Consider the following 23,048-nt stretch of genomic DNA (forward strand, 5'->3'; position numbering starts at 1 on the left):
CCCACCTTGCCCCCCACTTTGGAACTGACGAGAATTCCAGGCCCATCCTCCTGTGGAGTCCAATGACAAGATGACTCACAGACGTTATGCTTTGTATCTGGTGGGAACCAGGTTTGGTGAGCCTCCCAAGCTCCTCTTAGGAGACACCAAGGTGACATTTACTCAGGAAGCTGCTGAGATCTAAGACAAGACCTGCAGGAAATGATAGCGGGAGGCCATGTTGTAGGGGCTAACGCTGTAAAGACATCTCCATTCAAAGGGTCACAAGAATGTGGAAGAGTGAGCCAAGAGAAACATCACAAAGCATAAGAGGGGGTCACATCCCTTGGCCAAACACAGGCTGCAATGGCAGGACGGAGAGCTCTCTCCCCACACACTCTTGTGGCTAAGTGCTCAGCGAGCACTGCAGAGTTTAATGAACGGGGCAGTGGTGTTTTAAGGGTCAGCCCTCGGACGCCCTTTACATTCTTTCCTCTGAGGGAGTTCTGGATACACTAATGTAAAAATCTCCAATGCAAAACAAGAGGGGCCAGCATTTTAAACCAATGAGTAAATGACATGTTTCAGAGTTCAATCCTCAACTTTGAACTGGTAAGAACAGTAATGCTCATGAAAATGATTCTGCCTAGAATATTTACAAGATAAGCCATTAAAAAAAATATTACGTTCAACTTAAAAATTCCAAAGGGTTTTCTGGTGACTTGGAATTAGAAAAGGCAGATAGGTTTCAGACACTATGAGCTGTATGTGGATGCATCGTGCTTTTTATTCAAGAGGAAGCCTGAGAGTAGAAACTAGGTATTATCCTTTTTTGAAATTTTCCTTGAGCGCTGGACACATACCGGCAGATAAATGAATGTTCCATCTTATTTTGCCTTCATCTGAATGTTCCCGGAATTCTCTTCCACAAAAAGGATGTGTGTCCCCTTCCTTTTGCCTTTGTTCTTATATTAATAGTAGACCTGTCTATGGTATCTGTGGTAACATGAGGCACAGTTTTAGACCAGAGATCCACAAACTTTGTCAGTAAATGGCCAGATAACACACAGTGTAGGCTTTCCTGCCATCCACTCTATTGCAACCACTCAACTCTGGTGTTAGCATGAAAGCAGCCATAACCAATACATAAATGATGGGTGTGGCTGTTTTCAATAAAACTGGATTTATGGATGCTAAAATTTGTATTGCATATAATTTTCACATGTCATAAAATCGTCTTCTTTTGATTTTTTTTTTCCCCCACTGTTTAAAAACATAATGATTTTTCTGAGTTTTGTGGGCTGTAAAAAAGCAGGCAGCAGTCTGGATTTGGTCCATGGGCCATGCTTTGCTGACCCCTGATTTAGACAACTGAGTGACTGAAATATAGCAGGTGCTCTGCTAGGTAAAATCAACTACAGAGCAAACTGGGGGAGGAAAAAAAAAAAACCACCAGGATTTGGCAACTGTTCAATCAATTGATATAATGGAAGAAGACAGGGCAAAGGTTTTAAACCTCAGAGAGGAGATTTTGTGTGTATGCATTACTTCTAATTTAGCTTATCCATTTACATGTCAAAATTGATCAAATTAACCATCTAATTTCCAAAGGTTGGCTCCAATTTGTTTGAGCTGAAGGATTAAATGTATTTTTCTTCCAATTATAAATGACCTCATCTATAATTCTTCTAGGTTTTAAAACAGGAGCTGAACTTATAAATCTTTTTAAAGTGACACCAGTAAATCAAAGCAGATTAAAAAATCTCCCAGGAGGTGATTCGGAATGTTTTCCTTCTGACAGATGGAGGAACCAGAGCTGCTACACACAAGGAAACAGGGGAAGACTATAATAATACTCTGTTTAAAGGTTAATATTATTCATCCTATTTCTAAATATTCCCTTGCAATCTGTTCAGTCTATATCCAATCAATGTGGATTTGTGGGGACTGGTGCCAGTGGGATGGCCCCATCACCTTGCCTTTGTTGTCTACTTAGGTCATAAGGAAAGATACAGACCTACCCTTGGCAGAAAGAGCTCATTGACCAAATGGGAAAAAATGAGATAGATTTGCACCTTCTTCAAAACACCAGCATGTTCAGAAGAATCTGATTACATATCGTGGGAAGGTAAATGATTTGCCCCCACTTCTCACCCCTCACTGCACTCACAAACTTGCCACGGCTCCATCATGGAGGCAGAGTTCTTTCCCTATCTTCTGACATTAGGTTTGGACACGTGACTCGCCTAGGCCAATGGCGGGTAGGTAGAGATGAGCGTGTGCCGGAGTCCCACCTATGGCATTAAGAATCCTTAGTCCGTTCCGCTGGTCGTACTGTGCCTCCGCACCTCCCCAGGTGGGTGCTGCCCTACCAACCCGTGCCCTAGAACAAACACACATGGAACAGAACTAATTGAGGAGCCAAGCCCTGCAGGACTGGCAGACTGACCATGGGTCAAACAGCTGAGCTCTGCCCAAGTAAGCCGACCCCAGCTGACCCACAGATCCAGGAGAATAAGTGATGGCTGTTTTAAGGCATTGAATGTCGAAGTATCTTGTCATACAGCAATAGTGTGGCAATAGCTAACCAATCGGAAGAGACGATTCTACATTTTAGTCAACAGAACTACACAGTCAAGCACCATTTTGGGTGTCTGTATGCATCTGCATGCCAGGGGTTCTAGATTTCATTTCTTTTTAAAGATATACAAAATAAAAAAGTGTACCCTGGTGCAGAAATCCCATGGAAGGCCCTACACTTCTTCACATCCAGGTTCTCCTTAGACTCCCTACAATGGTGATATGAGGAACCACCATGGTAATGATGGCATTACCTGCCTATCTAATTAAAAGCCACAGGTTGGTCTAAGAATGTCTAGATTTTAAAAAAATAGTCTCCTTTTCCAATAAAGATCAAGGCAAATCACATAGTAAAACTCTGCAGTCACTGAAGCATCCAATAAGAGTGAGCCTATGTTTGCAGAATCACAGAGCATCAGCACTTTTTACACCTTTTTTTTTTTAAATACTGGGAACCAAATAAATGCAGGAAGTCTTTATAACTGTGTCCCGATGATAAGGTTTCACTCTGCAGCCATCCTGAATAAAAACAGCTATTAAGGGTTGTTGTTTTTTTTTTTTTTGAAACGGTTAATCTTGATAAGGTTCAAACTTTTCCCCAAGAGAGGTCTATGAACCACCACTCCCTCTGAAATGAATGAGTAAAAATGCATGTGTATCATGAAGGCCAGGGTTTACATAACCCTTGTGCTGCGCAGAGCACAAGTGGGTCATGGCTATAGCAAGTGCATGCGGGGTGTGTGTTTCTCCTTGCTCAGAAAGACTCATGGAGGGCAGAGTGCCAGCTCTCATGTACCTTTTCCAGGCTGCCGCAAGTTCACCCATGCGGCTGTCATTCCTGAAATGGATGTTCCATCAGAACAGCCATGCAGAGAGGGAGCACGGGGCCTCTGTGCAGGAGCTAAAAAAGCCTGTGGTGTTTCGATCAAAAGCGCTTTGCGAGAGAAAACACAAGAGTTGCAATGACAAAATTACCACCGTGCTCAGGTAAAAATACCAAACAGGATGTTCTTCATTTGCGGTTGTATATATTACTAACAAGAATACAAAAATCCTCTCTGATCTCATTCTCAATTCATTTTACTTTCTCCTGTTATGTTTCTGGATGGTTTGGGCATAAATGATGAGTGAAGACAGGCACGTTGCCACTGTGGGACGCCTGGGTGGCTCAGTCGGTTGCTCGTCCAACTCTTGGTTTCGGCTCAGGTCATGATCTCAGGGTCCTGAGATCGAGCCCCGCGTCGGGCTCCTCGCTGGGCATGGAGCCTGCTTGGGATTCTCTCTCTCCCTCTTCCTCTGCCCTCCCCCTCCGCCCCCCTAAAAAAAAAAAAGAAGAAAAGGAATGTTGCGATTGTGCTGGAAGGACAGATGGGGTCATTTAAGAGGTGTCATTTTATGGAGAACAGGTGAGGGGCTGCCTGGATTAGAGATGGGGGTAAGATGCAGTATGGGTGTCACCACAAAGGGGTAGCATGAAGGAGTTCTTTTGTGGTGGTGGAACAGTTCTGTATCTTGAATGGCAGATATGCCCATCTATACACGGAAAACAATTGCATGGCACTATTCTCTCTCTCTCTCACTCACTCACATGTACCCAAAGGAATGCACGTCAAAAACTGATGAGATGTGAACAAGGTCTGTAGACAAGTTAATAGAAATGCACCGATGTCAAAGTCCTGGGTGTGATATTGTACCCGTGGGATGTAGGAAGCTATCATTCACAGAAGCTGGGTAAAGGGTGCTGGGATATCTCGGTAGCATTTTTGCAACTTCCTTTGAGTCTACAGTTATTACAAAATGAGAGTTTTAAAAGTATCATCTTGGGGCGCCTAGGTGGCTCAGTCGGTTAAGCGTCTGCCTTCGGCTCAGGTCATGATCCCAGGGTCCTGGGATCGAGCCCCGCATCGGGCTCCCTGCTCCGCGGGAAGCCTGCTTCTCCCTCTCCCACTCCCCCTGCTTGTGTTCCCTCTCTCGCTGTGTCTCTCTCTGTCAAATAAATAAAATCTTAAAAAAAAAAAAAAGTATCATCTTAAAGCTATGGTCTCAAGCCCATTGCATTTTAGCCATCAGCCACTGGGCAGTGGTTCACGCACTGAGACTCGACAGTCAAAGAGACAAGGATTTGAGTCCTAGTCCCACTACTTAACTTACTAGCCGTGTGACCTTGAGACGTCTAAACTCGGTCCCTCAGTTTGCTCATCATTTAAACAGAGATGATATTAGGACCTACCTTACAGGGTTCTCTTAAGGATTAAATAATGTAGAATGTCAAGGGCTCGTGGGAAGCATTCAATAAATACTGGCTGGTATTATTACGTTAAGTCTGCCTAATTATTTCTAAGAGCTCTAAGTCATTAATTAATTTTGCCGGCATTCAAGCACATACCAAGTGTCAGGTCCATGCTACCTGTGGCCAAGGATGTGGAGTCCAGATACGCCCCTGGTCCTAGCCTCTGCCCCTTGGGATTTTTCAGTTCTGTCACGAATATGGTGTTTAAAGAAGCAATTACAAGCAAGGTGGATGTTATGAAAGTGGATACACAGGGGCCTCAGCAGGGAACTAACTTAGGAATGAGACGCATTTTCTGCAGTCAGGGTTGAAATGGTAGTTTTCTCTCTGCTAAGTTAACTGGAGTTAACAGGGTGGTTAAACCGTAGTCCTCACTTGCAACCATTCCTCACCCACCAGAGAGAAACGAGAATAACTTTTCATGAAAGCACGGATCAACCCATTTTGATGTATAACATTAAGGATTCAAACTCTGTACCCATCGACCATTAAAAGAGCCACACCAATTCTTCCTTTTTCATTGTTTGGGAAATAAATTACGTTAGACTATTCCAATGGGCATATAGGGGAAAAACTGATTATAGTTTAAATTTATATTAAGAAATTTAGACCAAAGTATTTTTGAATCAAGTACAGAGCTTCTCAATATGAAATTCACTACAATACATATGTAAAATATATCATGGTATAATAAGTGAAGAGAGAGTACTTTAATAGGCTTGTAATATGAATATTTTTAAAGACATGCACATCACATATGGATGCAGCTGGCATAACACATTACTCGTTTAAATGTGGTCATTGAAACAACCCACAGGGGAGAGAAAAGAGACATTCTAAGCAATCTGAAAATCTTCCATATACTTAGGAATCTAGGGTCTTTCACAATGTAAGTAAACCCCAAAGAAAACTGAACATGCATAGGATAAGTTTTATGTTTGCAAACTCTCCCCTCCTGCTTCTGCCAAAACAAAACAAAACAAAAACTTCCACCCGTCTCTCTGCTGGCCTGTCTCCTGTGAGGCTGATCCCCATGGACTGCCTCTCAGTGGATGGGCTGGGCTTGGTACTAGAAAGGGGAGATGAGAGAGCAGGAAGACCAACAGGTCAGGGTACTCCTCGTCCCACCCCATCCCTGCTTCTCCATATTCTGCCCTTGCTGCAATCCTCTCTGGGTACATTTCCGGGGTCCCTTTGGCTGAGGTTGGAAGTCACTGGGTTCTGGTAACCCCGGCCCTTCCCCGTGCCCACACGGTAACAGCTTCCCGTGTTGCTAAGGCTTCGTGCTGCACCACCCCCTTTGGGGTTCCCTTAAACTTACTGACACATCAGGGATAGTTCGTTCCTGAAGCTAAGGTGGGGGAATGCCTCATCTTTTGAGATCAATGCTTTACATTTTGCTTAGACCATCAAAGTGACATCATAATGGGACTATGAAGGTCATGTGCATAAATACTTACAAAAATAATACTATGTGTTACCATTTTCAAAGTCTTCCAGCAAACTCGAGATTCCATTCTCTTGCTAAACTCTTATCATCCTGTGGATCTAATGCAAACAGTGCTGGCACTGCCAAGTGAGGAATCCAGAGCAATGCCGGGGAGCTCTGCCCATGTGGAGTGGCACCCACCTGGCGCAGGGGAGCTCCGCGGCTGCGGAGCCGAGGGGCTCCACATGCTGGAGGGAGGCTTTTAGCCTCTTTATTTTACTTGGACTGACTTACACGTTTCTTTACCAGATATTTCAGTCAGCTGCAGAAAGGGGTCATTCAAAAATATTTTTAAAGTTTATTCATCCGAACGTCTTCTGCTGTTTCCATGGCAACTCTTCCCCAAAGCCACAACTCCAAATTCTTCTGAAAACTTCATTTCAGAGATCTAATTTAGCTGACACTCCAAACACTCAAATTGTACTCTGAAAAATTTTTAAGTTAGAAGAGTTCGAAGAATGTGTCAAATAACCAGAGAGAAGGGGAGAAAATCCTGACCAGTTTTCATTTCAAACGGTCATGACATCTCTCAGGGAAAGAGCCTTTAGTAACGATGATCATATTTGAATGAACAAATTAGTCTTATACTTTGTGTAGAACTCATCCAAATTGAGACGTATCCCATATTTGCCTCCAAGTCGTCACCATGAGGTTGGAGAAAGCTGTACCCTAGAATGATTGCTGGGAGACCTTGTTGTTTTGTTTGATCTATCTTTCACGTTTGTAAGTATTCAGAATGTAGTTAAGAATAACACAAATCAGAAAGGTGGGTCTTTTGAAAATAACGTTAGAATCAGAAAATCTGAGAAGCTATGTTAAAGGATATGAAATTAATTGCATTCATTTGTAAACCCTGGTGGATCTTAGTCCAAAATTTTACAAGCACCTAAGACCTTGAAATCTATTTACTCCCATCATTTCGGAGCTTACAATCTAAAACAGGCCATGTAATTTCCATTCCGTCACATGGCCAGGACTTAAGAAAGGGCCCTGCAGTCCTTGTCGATGGCAAGTTAGACAGACCACTGACATACCTGCCAGGCTGGGCTGCCCGGGAGACCTCCAACCTGGATGGGACTGAGAGCAAAAAGCTATGGGGGAGCTGTCTCCCTCCTCCTTCCTTTTGCTCTTCGTTCAGGGCCTCTGCATTTTCCCCGGAGCAGGCCTGTCCGTATCACATCCTCGATGAGCGGTTGCAGAATGGAAGCGGACCTTAGCTCCTCACTCACACACAGTCACGGGTCCCATGTCCATGCGTGCAGGCTTTCTGAGAATCGCTCCCATCCTACTTCGGAGATTATGATTCCTAATTTTAGACCCGGGACTAATAGATTTAATAAACTGGTACCCCAGCTCCATCAGAATAGAAGTGGCAAATTTAGACAAGGCTGTTCGACACTAATAAATCAAGAAGTCAGCTAAAGGCTGACACAGGAGAGCAGACAGGAAATGTTTAAAAACTAAGGCCCAGGATTACAAAGGGCCTCTACTCCTGGCTATTTGTTGGGTGCCTACCCTGGGCCGGGCGCCCTCGAGGCAGTGGGGCTACCGTGGGAAAAGAGTGACTGGGTCATTGACCTGAACGCACTTCCACATTGGTAGGGAGCAACAGACACAAACGGTGAATGTGTGACAGAAGACCAAGGAGTGAGGCAAACACGAAGACAGTGGCCCGCGTGATCTAATCACGGGTGACCGAGTGAGGTCAGAAGCACTTCGCAAAGAGCACTCAGGGAAGGTGACGTTTTCTCTCGCAGTTTGGAGGGCACGATAAAAGCCTGCCGCACAAAGAACATCTCAGGCAGAACGGACAGCGAGTACAAAAGCCTCGGGTGGGAAAGAGCTGGTTGCATTCGAGGAACGGAAGGGACACTCAGGTGGCTGGGCAGTGATAAGGTGAGGGAGGGTGTTAGGGAGCAGGGTGGGGCCATGTGGGAGGACTTGGAAGGCCATGGTCATGGACGAAGAGATCGGTCTAAGTGTAATGGAAGCCAACTGGAGAGCTTTAAGCGCCGAAATGTCACAATTGCATTATCTTTTTAAAAGATCTCGCTGGTCCTACGATTGGGATATAGGGTTACCATGTTGTCTTAGTGTGGACAGCTGGGTGCTTGGATTTAGGTGACAGCAGCAGGGATGCAAAGAAGAGGATGGATTTGGAGAGCACTGCGACACAGACCTGGCAGGGCTGCCCCCGAGGCGCTCTGGCCTGCGCAGCTCACCGAGCGGCTGGCCACCTACTGAGACGGGAAAGGCTGAAGGTGACACGGGCAAGGGGCAAGTGAGAAATCGGAAAGCCAGCAAGGGCTGCATGGGACGAGACAATAACATCACAGCCAAGGTGAGACTCAAGCACACTTGGTCCAGGGTTATCACAGGGTGGGGAATGGGAGAAGTAAATCATATGAGTTCATTAGCAGAAAGGACGAGGCAAAGAGTAGTATTTGTTTTCCTACAATTGGCAGATATGTAATGCAACACGCAAGAGGAGTGGGATTATTTATGCATTCACAGTGGTGCTTAAGAAGGGTCTTCAAGGGTGGGGGATGTAGCTTCCTAAGATGATGGGAGTTCCACAGCAAAGGGACCACATAAAGGAAAAGCTCTCAGAGCAACTGAAAAGACAGCACGTTGTGGGGTAGGGGTGGGGCTGGAAAGGGCATCCACAATTAGTAGAGCTGTGAATTAAGGAGATTCAGTAATCTCCCATTTACTTGTAACGAGCAAAACATTAGCTTTTGTGAGGAGACAGACGACAAGCAGAGAGCTACAAAGGTGAATTCTGGGCCATACAGCAGGTCAGTACCAGTCCTGCTCAATTTCCTAAGACGTCTACACCAGCAGCGCTGATGGATGATAACTGATTCGTATCAGCTCGGCCCTGCAACAGCGCCCAGTTCGGGGTGTCTTCAGGATTACCAAAGAATGTCCTATAATCAGCACCACTGAATTATTAAGTGACCTTAATGGCTTCAAAGTCTTTGGAAATCAAATGTTCACAGAGAGCAAATCTGGCAACTTGGGTATTAAGACCTTAACCGTTTGCGGTAAAGAGAGGCTCCGTCTCAGGGTAGGCAGCCTAGCCCTTCCGGTGGCTTCCTTAAGGAGGGGTCACATACAGCCAGGGAATGGTCAGCGTTTAACGTTGGGGCTGTGGTCAAGAGCACAGACGGTGGGGCAATCACACCGAAGAGGAAGTGAGGTCAGCAACGGAGGAGCTCAGAAGTAGACGGGCCCGAGGGACGGGAATGGCTACACCTTGACAGCTGGACTCCCCCGGGATCAGTGTCAAGTCAGAGTCTAATCCCCCTGCTTTTCTGTCACACCTCAGTGAACAGAGCACACATCACCCCACACATAGATTTATCTTAGCCAGAGGCATCGTGAAACTTCCTCCTTGCTTCCCTTTCATAGAACGGGGATGAAAATAAGTGTGCGCCTCCAGGGAGTTGCTTCGGATGATAGTATTCGTGAGCTGCTCGAAAGAGCCTCTGATAACTTGTTCTAAAACCAAGGCTCAGCACAGTAATTCTACTGTGTAATTCTACTGAGGGAGTCACCATACTTAATTGCATGAAATTAGACCTACGCTACATGATCTTGGCAGACAATCAAGGTTTGTAATATTTTGTTTGTGGTTAATGGAAGAAAGCATACGGGGACTGTTGGGGAAGGTAGATTAACGTAATCTTTAACCCAGGCCAAGCCACCTAACTTTTGGGGATCACCAAGAGCAGGAGGTGACTGTTAAGGCCGCGATCGTGGAAACCGGGTGACCCATTACTCTGCCCCCAGGGTTTGAGCCTCTCTCTGAGCCTCTGTGTCGGCCTGTCTCTGAAGTTCTGTATGTCCCCTGAATAGTATACATAATACTCACAACATTTACCATGTTTCCTCTTTTCAGCTCTTCTTGTTACACAGTAATTGTCACCTCTTCCTAAAAGCATGCATGAAAATCACACACCCCAGTGGGTCTCAAGTGGGAGCAATTTTGCCCCCCAGGGGACACCTGGCAATGTCTGGAGATATTTTTGGTTGTCACAGCTGGTGAGAAGGGGCGCTACTGGCATCTAAGGTGTAGAGCCCAGGGGTGCCGCGCGGGACGGCCCCACCACAAAAAATTATCCTGCCCCAAACGTTCATGTTGCTGAGGTTAAGAAACCCTGAGAAAGCCATAGAGACATGGCACTGAACTCAAAAGATACCTTAAAGTTTGGGTTTTGTCTATACCTGTCCAATTAAAGGGCTATTTGGCCATGCGATGCAACAGTGTGGATGGTCACATTAAGTCACTGAAGGGACAATATTTGATTGTTGGTTTATTATGGTGACAGAACAGGGAGGGGGAAGGACAGCTCGGCTCACCCATCTCGATTGTCTAAAAGAGTCAGACGAGCTGTGCGAAATCAGGGCACTTGGAGAGAGTCACCAGCTACACCTGTGCCACCTCGAACTCCACTGCTCTAGGCTTGGGTTTCCTCGGCCACAAGATAGAAAACCTGTCTAACCCACTAGCTGGATTTGACACACTGTGTCCAAACGCTTCGCGGCTTGTATAACGGTAATAAGGAGGGGCTTATTCTGACCTGCCGTTTCTCTAAAAGTGTTGCCAGGCACTCACTGATTCACGTGCATCATCCTCGACTGTCATACTCCAGCATCTCTGTAGCCCATCCAAACGAAGACCGGCTGGTTCGCTGTCCTAAGTATCTCTCAGATCCCCTAACTGCTCTCCACCTCCGGTCCAGCTGCCATCCTAGGTAGGTCATTCTACTCTCCTCTCTCACTGGCCCCACTACTGGGATGCACTCTGGCTCCTGCTCACCCTCAGCTCCATCCTGGGCTCCAAGCAGATGTTCCAAAATGCAAATCTGACCAAGTCACCAAAAGGCGTCAAGGACGACACACAGCTGGAAGGATGGAGTCACCATAAACCGAATGTGGGAAAACCGTGGGAGGAAAGGTTGGGAGGAGAACATTAGCTGCTACAGAACATTTTTGTTCTGATGATAAAAACAAGAAGATGGTGGTGCTATACTTTGGAAAAGTGTCACGTTATACAAATGGAGGATGCTCTTGTCTATGTGAGTGTTTGTGTTTCTCTGCCGGTGACCATTATAAAAAGATGAGCGAAGTGTTCGTGGCAATTCTTAACATTTTCACTATTCAATCGTCCCTTTAGAAAACTGACCAAATAGCTGGCACACAACAGGCCCTCAACAAATGTTTGACGAATGAATAAAATGTGAGCCACTGATTTCTTACGGGCAGTCTCGCCTGGGACAAATTAAAAAGCACCAAAGGAAGAACATTAAATACTTGCCCCCTGGATTATATCTCAGGGTATGCAAGAGGTACTGAGAACACATGAAGGGTATTTCTTTTCCAGGAAGACACAGACTAAAAAAGCCCCCAAGACCCCAGGACAATACACAGTGGGGCAGAACCATGTGGCGCAAAGGAAGGGACTATTCGTGCTAAAGGCAAAACAAGCTTTTGGAATTACTTAAACCAGTATGGGGGAAGCAGACGACGAGAGCAGTGTTAGAAGAGACGTTAAGCCATAGAGGGTTATGTTAATATGAAAAGCAATGGGTCACACTTCATAAAGAACATTCTTTTGACTTGGGACTGATACAGAGCTGCTGAATACTGCTGCTTTATCACCCTAAAGTATGCATGAGAAACTTCAGAGGACCCCGGGGGACTTCTTCCAACCTGAAAGCCAACAAATTCCCTCCGGAATCTTCTTTTTTATAGTCCTAAATCAGAAAACACGCATGTGGTGATCTGTGCTAGAATGAAAGGCTAGTTCATCAGCGAATCTTCAGAGCACAGGCGGAGATGTCAGCATTAGCCTGACTCTAAGTTTATGCTTTTAGCAGAATGAGACAGCTGAACGAAAATAGTTTTTAGATTGTTTGGGGATGCATGTGCATAACTGAGGCAATAATCATTCGTAGGATGAATCGATTTTTTTAAAATTAAGGAATCAGTTCTCCCCTTTCCTCCACCTCGTAAATGGCACAGAGACCTCAGATGGCAAATCAAAGGGCATCAGCACCCCGTTCAAAATCTGGGAAAGGTGGTGGGTAAGATGTCGACTGGGCATAACGAGCACAGACTCCAGATCCTTCAGTGCAAAGAAACCTCTGCCAAAAAGGGGTTACCCTTAATACCACTTTAAAAGGAAAATCACCGCACGGCTAGTGTCTCCAAAAACGAGCATTAGTAACTTACTAGCGTCTCACTTGTCATTTCCAGGCAAGTAACTGGCAAAACTAGAGAAAGCCGTCATAAGGTTCCTAGAATGTTCACCCTGTAGGGACCCTGATGATTTTCTCATTCAGGCCCTCTTTTTCTCCCCCAACCCATCAACGTGAAAGGGCAGACCTTCCAGGTTAGCCCAATGGCCCCCCAGCTGATCCAGGACCCACCCTGGCAACAAGAACCAGGACCTCTGTACCTACCACTCCTGTCCACCTCCACTCCTTTCTTTAAAAATATTTTTCTTAATGTGGAGAGTGCATTTTGGAGGACACGAATTCCAGACGGATAACTGTCAACCTGATCATAAATACTGATGATTCTTAACTTTTTGCCTGCTTCTCTCCGATTTTAAAGTAGCATGTATAATCTCAGCAGTGAACATCGTGTCAAGGAAAACTCAGTAAAGTAGCAGATGGCCGGACGACTGCAATGGCCCATCTCAAAACATCACATCTTACAAGTGGAAAATAAATGCCCGAAGAGTGCAGTGAGCTAACGCAGCTGCCCGCCGGCTTCCTGCAGGAGGCATGCAGAACCTTCAGGAGTAGTCCTCGTTCCTCAGAAACATCTTCCTTTTCTCTCTCTCTCTCTCAAAAATAAACTTAAGCTAGAATCTGGATTTGGTCCGTCCGTCATTCACCTTGAAATCTTGACTCCTTCTTTAAAAGAGGAAAAGCCGGTGAGCTTTTAGTCTGTTGTGTCCTGCGGGGCCCGGCGCCAAAGCGCACGCAGTGCCTGGCACGCAGTAGGTCCCCAGTAAATATCTGCGGAGTATTTGAGTCAATAGGGAGGAGAGAAGCCACTGGGAGAAGACCCCCTGGCGTCCTCTCGTGTTCATCAGATAATGTGCAACAGTCTGTCCTGCTACAAACTCTGAGCGAAATGCACACCCTCTTTTCCAGAAGCAAACCGGCTGCACCCCAAAGTGCCCTGCAGCATTTTCTCCGGAGAGTCCACTAGCCAGCCACACGCTCAGACCACGGAGCAGCCCTGCCTCCCGTCCAGTTCTATTCTCGTCCCTGCAGCATATCTGACCGAAGGCTGAATGGGCGAACTGGGCCCCAGGAGCCCCATTTCTCCGCCCTGGCCATCGAGGCGGCAGCAGGGTCCAGCCTCTGGCCCCGAACGCAGTGTCCACTGCCCGGGGTAAAGGAACACGGGCTTCGGGGGGGGGGGGCTCCCATTCTAAGGTGCAGCCAAGTTTCTAAGCAGGTGACACTGGGGAGTGACGCCCGCGACACCTTCCACCCCCCCAACCCCCGACCGAGGACCTCTGGGGAGACGCGGATCCCATCAACCCCTCGCTGTCCCCTCCCAGGCCGGCCAAGTGGCGCCCCCTGTCGCCTCTGCGCGCGCCGGGACACTCACCGCGTAGTGCAGCTGCGGTTTCTCGCGGTATACCGGGTCCCCCATGTCGCCACCGAGAAGAAGTGACGGGCCCCCGCGCACAGCCTGGGGTCGAGACGCCTCTCCGAGGTCCCCCTATTTCACCGCCATCCCGGGCCAGCCCCCGGATGCAAGCCCCGTTCCCTGCGCCTGGAGCGCGCTGCAAAGCCCGCAGGCACCAGCGTCCCGCCGAGAAGCTGACAGGGACCGGGAGGAGGTGGCGGCAGCCGCGTAGAGGAAGGAGAAGGAGGTGGTGGTGGTGGTGGTGGAGGAGGAGGAGGAGGAGGAGGGGGGGGGAGGAGGAGGAGGAGAGGAGGGGAGAGGCCGAGTCAGATGGGATGGGCGGGCGCTTAATTCCTTCCGCTCTTGGCGGCTCCTGTCAAGGCCGCCGCCGCCTGCTGTTGGGGGCTGCAGCGACCGAGCGCGCCCACGACAGGTGTCAGGGCGGCCGGCGCTCCTACCTCCTGCCACTCCACCCCTGCCAGGCCCGTGGGACCCGGGCTGCCACGGCTGGGGCTGCTAAAGCCCTCAACACCAGCGAGAGGGCGAGCTTGGGTTTCCAAGAAAGAGCGACTTTGGCTAACTTTGAAAGGGGTGTGGGCCTGACGCTGGAAGGCGATTCGGAACCCGCTCGGGCGAGGGCGGAGTTTCGGTGTTTGGAAAGCCCTCCTTTGGGAGAGTCTCAATGGCGGGAACCCTAGGAGAGGGCAGGCCTGAGAGGGGCCAAGTAATGCAGCCTGGGGGGACTGCAGACGGGAGGAAGGCCGGGCTGGCTGCCGGCCTGACCGTGCCACCTTTGGGTAAACTGAGTCCCAGAAGGCTTGCAGGACCTGGGCATGTCTGGGGAACCCCGCTGCAAGCGGGAGGCCTGGAGAATCTGCCAAAACGGCAGGACTGGTGTGGGTGCCAGGCTGGATCTGAGTTGGGGGTTGGGGGCAGGGCTCGAAGCACCGATTTCTGTGCCTTAGTTTTTAGGTGCACATCGGAAAAGGACACAGCAAGAATTTGGAAACAGAAGAAACACACACTCTTTGCAAATGCTGCCAGATCAACCAAGTAATTTTTAGCACACACCGGAGGTTCACAACACCACTGAAAACTGGCCTCTGTTCTGCAATCCCTCGTGGAAGCGTGCACTTTTAAATACCCCAGAGGTCCCTCCCCGCGCCTGGCATCCTGTGATTTGTGTGCAGTTTCCCACGAGCTAAGTCCAGACAAAGGCAGGGTCTGGGGCCAGAGTGGAGACTCCAGACCCAGTGAAATCCATCAATCCAAGCCCAAGAGGGGTAGCTATCCAGTGGAAGGTGGGTTTATGGGTGGCTTGTCTCCATTCTTCAGGGTTCCCACGGTACTGGACGTGGCCAGTGGCCCTTCCCCTGCTCTGTGTAGGTGTACAGGGTGGGAAGAAGGGAAATAAGATGTGTCCCCCATGTTTGAGCCCTTAGAATTTAGTTGGATGAACCACCCAACTAATAATATTTTGAAAACAATGGCATCATAATTGTAAATATGGAAATTGTAAAAAACTGGGAATCTGAAGCCAGGGGCCCAGGTATCCTGAGGAATCTACTTCTAGATAATCCCATGACCATTCATCTTTCTGGAAAACTCTAAGATTGTATCTGCTAAAGCTGATTACACGCTTGCCCTCTGATCCAGGATTTCCACTCCTAGATACGTAGAGAAATGGGTGCTAATGGCTTCCTCATGTACAAGGATATTTATAATCTTTAGGTAGAATCGCCGAAATGGAAACAATCCAGATGTCCATCAACAGCTCCGCGATGAACCAACGGTGTTCTGTCCATACAATGGGATATTACTCAGCAATGAAAGGAACAGAATACTGATGCACACAATGACATGGATTATTCTCACAAAAGTTGAGAGAAAGAAATCATACACAAAATAGGACACAATGTATGATTCTACTTATTTGTTCAGGAATTGAAATTCAAATGTTGAACTGAAATAGGCAATTGTGACCGACCTATGGCGATAGAAGCCAGAACAGGGACAAATAAACAAGTGAAATAAATATAAACAAATAAATATCTACTACCAAGGTAGGGAGTTGGTATTGACTGGGAAGGGGGTACAAGGGAACCTTTTGGGGTGCTGGAAATGTTCTGTATCTTGATCGGCTCAACAGCTACCCAAGGACACCCATATGTAAAAATTCATTGAGCACTACAGTTCAGATTTCTGTAATTTACACCCTTCACTATGTGTATTTTATACTGCAATAACATAAAAATAAATTTAAAACCAGTCCCTTGCCCTGAACAGGAACTTACGACCAGCGTGCTGCCTGTCTTGAGAGAAAGTCGATGTTGACCCCCTGCAGCCTGCGCTGCGTGGGTCTCCTTCCCCTCTGCTGCCTGGGGGACCAGAGCACGCCCGCTCACCTTGGAGGCCCTCTGTGCTCCCTCACACCTCCAGGCAGAGCTGGAAAAACGACGCGCTCAAGTCCCCTCTTCCCTTTCACTCTGCTCTGCTGCTGAAAGCAGCCATTCGAGCTATGTCAGCAAAGACCCGTAGGCTAAGGCAGAGGAGCAGCATAAGCTTCGCCGTACAGCATCTTTCAGAGAATGAAGCCAGGACCAACGTAGGGACCTTCGCTTCACCGTGGTCTGTTTAGAAAGCTGAACTCTCCAGCTTTAGGATTTCGTTCTCTGTCATAGCTGGCATTAAACCTCCAAAGCTAAAAATCCCTTTCCCTACAGAAACTGATTCATTATTAACATGCATAAACAATACAAGGTGGGTCCCTGGATTTAAAAGCCTTAACCGTGGGGCGCCCGGGTGGCTCAGTCGGTTAAGCTTCTGCCTTCGGCTCAGATCATGATCCCGGGGTTCTGGGATCGAGTCCTGCCCTGAGTCCAAGTCTGGCTCCCTGTTCAGCGGGGGGTCTGCTTCTCCCTCTCCCTCTGCCCCTCCCCCCAACTCATGCGCGTGTGCACTCTCTCTCTCTCTCAGATAAATAAGTAACGTTTTTTAAAAAACACCTTGGGCGCCTGGGTGGCTCAGATGGTTAAGCGTCTGCTTTCGGCTCAGGTCATGATCCCAGGGTCCTGGGATGGAGTCCCGCATGGGGCTCCCTGCTCAGCAGGGAGCCTGCTTCTCCCTCTGCCTCTGCCTCTCTCTCTCTCTCTCTCCCTGTCTCTCATGAATAAATAAATAAAATCTTTAAAAAAAAAAAAAAGAAAAAGAAAAAAACACCTTAACCACAGTGCTTTGATCATTGCCTCTGAGTAAGCCACCTCCGTGTTAAATTGGCTCACCTCACTTTCTGTTTGTGTGCTACCTTTGAAAAATGTGTTGTCACGAAACAGCATTATCCTAAGCCAAAAATAATCCATCATTCCTGAACTGTGTGCTTACATTCTAGGAATGACTTCTGCCTGCTAGCATATTTCTTGCTAAATTGTCATTGCTAAGTCAGAGTTAAATTCTTAAGTGCAATAGAGCTGTTTTTCTGTGTTTGAAAGGTCCGGGGGGATAAGAGAAAGCATCTGAGAAAAGAAATGATCGATTCATGCTGCAAGACACTAAATTCACCTCAGAGTGAACCCTACACCTTTCCAATTCTCAGTCCGCTCATTCAAGACTCAAGAAGGGACCTAGAAGATTGTGTAGAACTCTGAAAGTTCTATTAAATCTTAAACAATTTGAATTCCACCCATTATTTCTATTTGAATATATTTCAAGGCATATTTTCAACACCACTCTAATCAAGAAGTCTTATTTGCACATCTCTGTTCCTAAGTATCCTTCCCGTATTGTTCATTTATTCACTCGGTCACTCATTCAGTAAATATTTTTAAGTGCATACAATTTGCCGGTATTGTCCTAGGTCATTTAAACTACATGTTAACATGGCAAGTGGTCTTGAAATTCAGGTTTTGTCTGTTGGGTGACCGCAGGAGATGACCCAGAGCACGTGAGACCTCCCCCAGAGAAGGCTGAAGTTCATCCCATTCGCTCGTTACGTGAAGAGCCTGCATGGCTAATGTTCTCTTTTGGTTAGTCACTTTTTCAAAAAATAATAAATTTCTCTGATGTTTATCATTTCCCCCAGAGAGGACTCAAAAATAATCTCTAGGAGTTCCTCTACCAGTATCACTTTTAAGAAAAAATGTGTCACCCTCAAAGTGGAATTTCCTCATCTTCCTGCCCCTCGAACGTTACAGCATTTTCAGGACTAAAGGCTGTCCTTGCCACCAGAGCACTGAAATTAAAATCCTTGTTTGCATTTACTCTGCCTACCTATAAGCTGAGTTGATATTTTCCACACTTAGTGCCAGCCCAGGGGTGATTACTTTTTCAGGAAAACTTTACACAAACCCATGGAAGCAGATTCAACTTCAGAGTTTAGGAGGAGCTAAGGGCCCATCTGAGCACTAAAACCTATTTAGGATAGGAGGATAAGGCCCTGCTTGGAGGCCCAGCCCTGCCACAGAGTAGCTCTGAGACCCTCTTGGGTGGGGACCCCTTCCCTAAAACCCAGTGCCTACACTCTTCCATCCTACTGTCTTGTCAATCCACCTGCTAGAGTATTTTTCAAATTTTGTAATAAAAAAATTGATAACATATAATGTGCAGCTTAATGAATTATTGCAAAACACACGTCCATCATCACCATCACTGAGGTCAACAAATAGAATACTACTGGTGTCTCAGAGAGCCCCGAGTCCCTCAGCTACATTGTAACACCCTCCCCCAATCCCACCGGCAGACACTGCCCTGTATTTGATGGACTTGACTTCTTTGTTTCCCTTTTATAGCAGGATTTCTCAACCCCAGCACTGCTGACACTTGGGAACCAATAATTCTCCACCCCCCACCAGCTTTATTGAGATATAATTAACATAAAACATTATTTAAGTTTAAAGTGTACGATATGGGGGCGCCTGGGTGGCTCAGTTGTTAAGCGTCTGCCTTCGGCTCAGGTCATGATCCCAGGGTGCTGGGATCGAGCCCCGCATCGGGCTCCCTGCTCCGCGGGAAGCCTGCTTCTCCCTCTCCCACTCCCCCTGCTTGTGTTCCCTCTCTCGCTGTGTTTCTCTCTCTCTGTCAAATAAATAAATGAAATCTTAAAAAAAAATAAAGTGTATGATATGATAATCTGATACATGCCTATACTGTGAAATAATGACCACAATGAGGTGAGTTCATACTTCCATCACCTCACATAGTTACCGCATCTTGTGTGTGTGGTGAGAACATTTAAGACCTATTCTCTTAGAAATTTTCAAGTATACAATATAGTATTGTTAATTACAGTCACCATACCATACACTAGATCCCCAGAATTTATTCATCTTATAACTGGAAGTTTGTACCATTTGACCATCATCTCCTCATTTCCTCCATCTCAGGCAACCACCATTCTACTCTCTGTTTCTATGAAATTGTTTGTCTTTTTTTTAGATTCCACATATAAATGAGATCATCAGTATTTGTCTTTCTCTGACTTATTTCATTTAGCATAATGCCCTCGAGGTCCATCCATGTTGTCGCCAATGGTAGGATTTCCTTTTGCTGTGGCCGAAATATGTGTATGTATACACACACACACACACACACACACACACACGAGAGAGGGAGAGGGAGAGACAGAGACAGAGAGAGAAAGACGGAGAGAGAGACGGGGGCAGGGGGAGAGGTGGCACATCTTTTTTATCCATTTATCTGCAGATAGATACTTAGGTTGTTTTCATATCTTGGCTGTTGTAAATAATACTACAATGAACATGGGAGGGCAGATACGTCTTTGAGATCCTAACTCCAATCCTTTTAGATATACACCCAGAAGTGGGATTGCTGGATCATACAGTAGTTCTATTTTTAATTTTTAATTTGTTAAGGAACCTCCATACCATTTTCCACAGGGTCTGCACCAATTTACATTCCTACCAACAGTGCGCTAGGGTTCCCTTTTCTCCACATCCTCGCCAACACTTGCTATCACTTGTCTCTTTGATAAAAGCCACCCTGACAGGTGAAGTGATATCATCTTGTGGTTTTGATTTGCGTTTCCCTGATGATGAGTGATGTTGACCACTTTTTCATGTGTCTGTTGGCCATCTGGATGTCTTCATTGGAAAGATGTCTATTCCGGGCCTTTGTCTGTTTTTAAATTGGATTATTTGGGTTTGTCTTGTTTTTGTTTTGCTATTGAGTTATTTCGCTATTAACTCTTCATCAGATACACGGTTTGCAGATATTTTCTCCCATTTCTTCTGCCTTTTCGTTTTCTTGATTGCTTCTTTTGCTGGGCAGAAGCTTTTCCCTTTGATGTCGTCCCACTTGTTTATTTTTGCTTTTGTTTCTCGTAGCTTTGGTATCATACTGACAATTCCTTACTGTGGAGGCTGTCCTACAGACTGTAGGCTGCTTAGCAGCATCCCCGGCCTCTACCCACTGGATGCCAGCATTACCTCCCTCCCCCAACTGTGACAACCAAAAATGTCTCCAGACATTGACAAATACCCCCTGTGGTGGGGAGCAAGATCACCCCTGTTTTGAGAACCATTGCTTTTTTAGGAAGTTCAACATCCATAAATAGTAGACCTCAGCGTTGCTGGTTTTCTTACTTTATATAAATGATTCCTAAGAATGTTTTATTACATGTGGCTTCTTGTACTCAACATCATGTTTTTAAGGTTCTTCCATGTCGTACGTAGCCATAGTTTATTCATTCCCATTGCTGTCCAGTATTTCATTGAATGTGTTTACCACTGTTTATCTTTTCAATGGTGATGGACGTTTGTGCCCTTTCCAGTTTGGGACTACTGAAAACCATACTGCTTGAACATCCGTACACATACCTCCTTGGGCACAAGCACATGCGTTTTTATAGGGTGCAGACCTAGAAACAGACTCGCTAGGTCATAGGTATGCATGTCTTTAACTTTACTGGACAATGCCCAATAATTTTCTGAACTGATTGTACCAATTCGAATCTTTATTTACACTACAGTATAAATAGACTGAACATAGTTTATATAACGACTGAACATAGTTTAGAGTTGTCTCTCTCCTAGGTTTTCTCATGGGGCTACAAAGATAAAATTCAGGAAATCAAACTCTAGGATCGGGAAGGAGAGATGCGGAAGAAGCTTAAGATCTCCTTTGTGCCAAATCACATGTGTCCTTAAGTGAAGACATTACCAGCCCTGCTAGCGTCATGCCATTGCTGACTCCGTCCACACATACAGGTCAAAGCAATGGATACATCAGTTATGCCTTTGAGGGAAGACATTTTATTTTGCAGAAGTTCAGTACACTGGGGGGGACAGTATCTCAGCAACCCAACTGTAAACGGAAGTGCCACTGATGGAATTACCATTTTGTTCCATAGCCATAATATCTCCCCTTCTTCTTAACTCTAACAGGTATGTGTAGATGGGAGGGATCCATGGAAGAATAAGGGGTCTCATTCCTTTCTCCAGGTAAGCTAGGGAGAGACAACCCCCAGCCTGAAGACATACCTGGTCCCAAGACCAGTGAATGAGGAATTCCTGGGGGTGCTGGGAATGGTGCCTGGAGCTGTGGTGACATAGGACAGAGAAGAAAGAGAAGAATGCCCTGGCATCCCCTACTACTCTTGCCTTCAGCCTTGATTCCTACTACAAAGAATATCAAGAAGTTACACATGGTGACCAGCACTGGGTGTTACACACAACTGATGAGTCATTGAACATTACATCCAAAACTAATGATGTACTATGTACTGGCCAACTGAATTTAAATTTAAAACATTAAAAAAAAAAAAAAAGAAGTTATACATCAGCCAGAACTGACGATGTGATGGTTTGTGAATGCAGGGGAAAAAGACAAGGGAGGGAAGGTGAGGATAAAGTGACCATTAAAATCGGTTCAGCTTGATATCACTGGTTTGTCCTTTTCCTGCCATTTTGATATCTTCACTGAAAAACTGCTGCTACTCAATGTCAGGGAGCCAGGGAAAGTGCCCTTCGAAAGTATCCAGAGAGAGATGTTTCTAAAAGAGATTTTCTATTCAAGGGTCAGTAGGCAAAAAGAGGAGGCTGCAATCCCTCTGGTTATGGCTTCCCAAAAAAACAGTGTGAGAATCAGGAAACTGCTTTCCATCATATCTGTCATCAAATGTTAGTCTGTTGCCTTTGCACAACCAATTATAACCTCCTCTCTTCCACGTGGTGCTGCAAGCACGGCAAGCCTGCAGAATGCTCATCACCACCCCAACGCTGCAGGTGCTGGGATTATTATTTGAAGCAATAACAATTCCACTAATTATTGAGCATGTACGTCACTGGTCCTTTGTTCAACGAGATGCTTTGCGAATAGCAAATCTGGATCCTTGGAATAATAGTGTGAGGAAAGTATGATTATCCCCATTTTCTTCATGAGGGTGATTCACTTGCTTTGCACATCTGGTAAATGGCGGAGTTGAGATGTAAATGAAAGTTGGGTCCATATCTCTTTGCGGACCATTCCAGTACAGCAGAGACTCTCTTTGATAAGGCAGACTCATCTCTTAGATGACTGTGGGGCCTTCTTGTAAAATGGGGTCGGACCCCACCAATGCCTCAGCCACATCACCTAGGACAGTAGCTCTTTTTCCCCCCAAAGGGACACTCGGCAATGTCTGGAGACATTTTTGGTTGTCACAAAATGTGTATGTGGGTGGGGGTTGCCACTTGTGGCCAGTGGGTAGAAGCCAGGGATGCTGCCAAACATCCTACAATGTGCAGGACGCCCTCCCCGCGAACAAAGAACTATCCTGTCAAAAATGTCAAGAGTGCCAAGGCTGAGAAACCCTCCACAGCCATAAGAAATCCATTCTTTAATCATTTCCACTTAGTAGTGCAACCCACACCAACAATAACTTTTCTTTCAGTGGTGTGGGTAATGCTTCACCCAAGAAAACAAGGAGAAATATCCTCAGAACAGAACAGTAGGGCGGAGCAATGGGACTTACACACAAGCGGGTCTCCAGGCAATACCGCATGTTGAAAGGCTAATAGGCAGGGTACAAATTGGCCATTTGTGTGATCTAACAGACAG

The 23,048-nt window shown here is 46.3% G+C and overlaps 1 protein-coding gene across 2 annotated transcripts in view; it reads right to left on the reverse strand.

Moving 5' to 3' along the window:
* Positions 1-23,048, reverse strand: part of ARHGAP6 (Rho GTPase activating protein 6) — a 474,790-nt gene that overhangs the window by 229,790 nt on the left and 221,952 nt on the right. Inside the window, exon 1 of one of the 2 annotated variants that reach the window (XM_035029699.1) lies at positions 13,977-14,228. The exons of the other annotated variant lie outside the window; for it this stretch is intronic. Coding sequence (XP_034885590.1) covers positions 13,977-14,021 — 45 coding nt within the window. The 5' untranslated portion in view covers positions 14,022-14,228. Of the gene's footprint in view, positions 1-13,976; positions 14,229-23,048 lie in introns of those variants that run through there. 2 annotated transcript variants of the gene reach the window in all.

This window comes from Mirounga leonina, unplaced genomic scaffold (genome assembly GCF_011800145.1).
Source record: "Mirounga leonina isolate KUSES-001 unplaced genomic scaffold, KU_Mleo_1.0 Mir_268, whole genome shotgun sequence".
NCBI lineage: Eukaryota > Metazoa > Chordata > Mammalia > Carnivora > Phocidae > Mirounga > Mirounga leonina.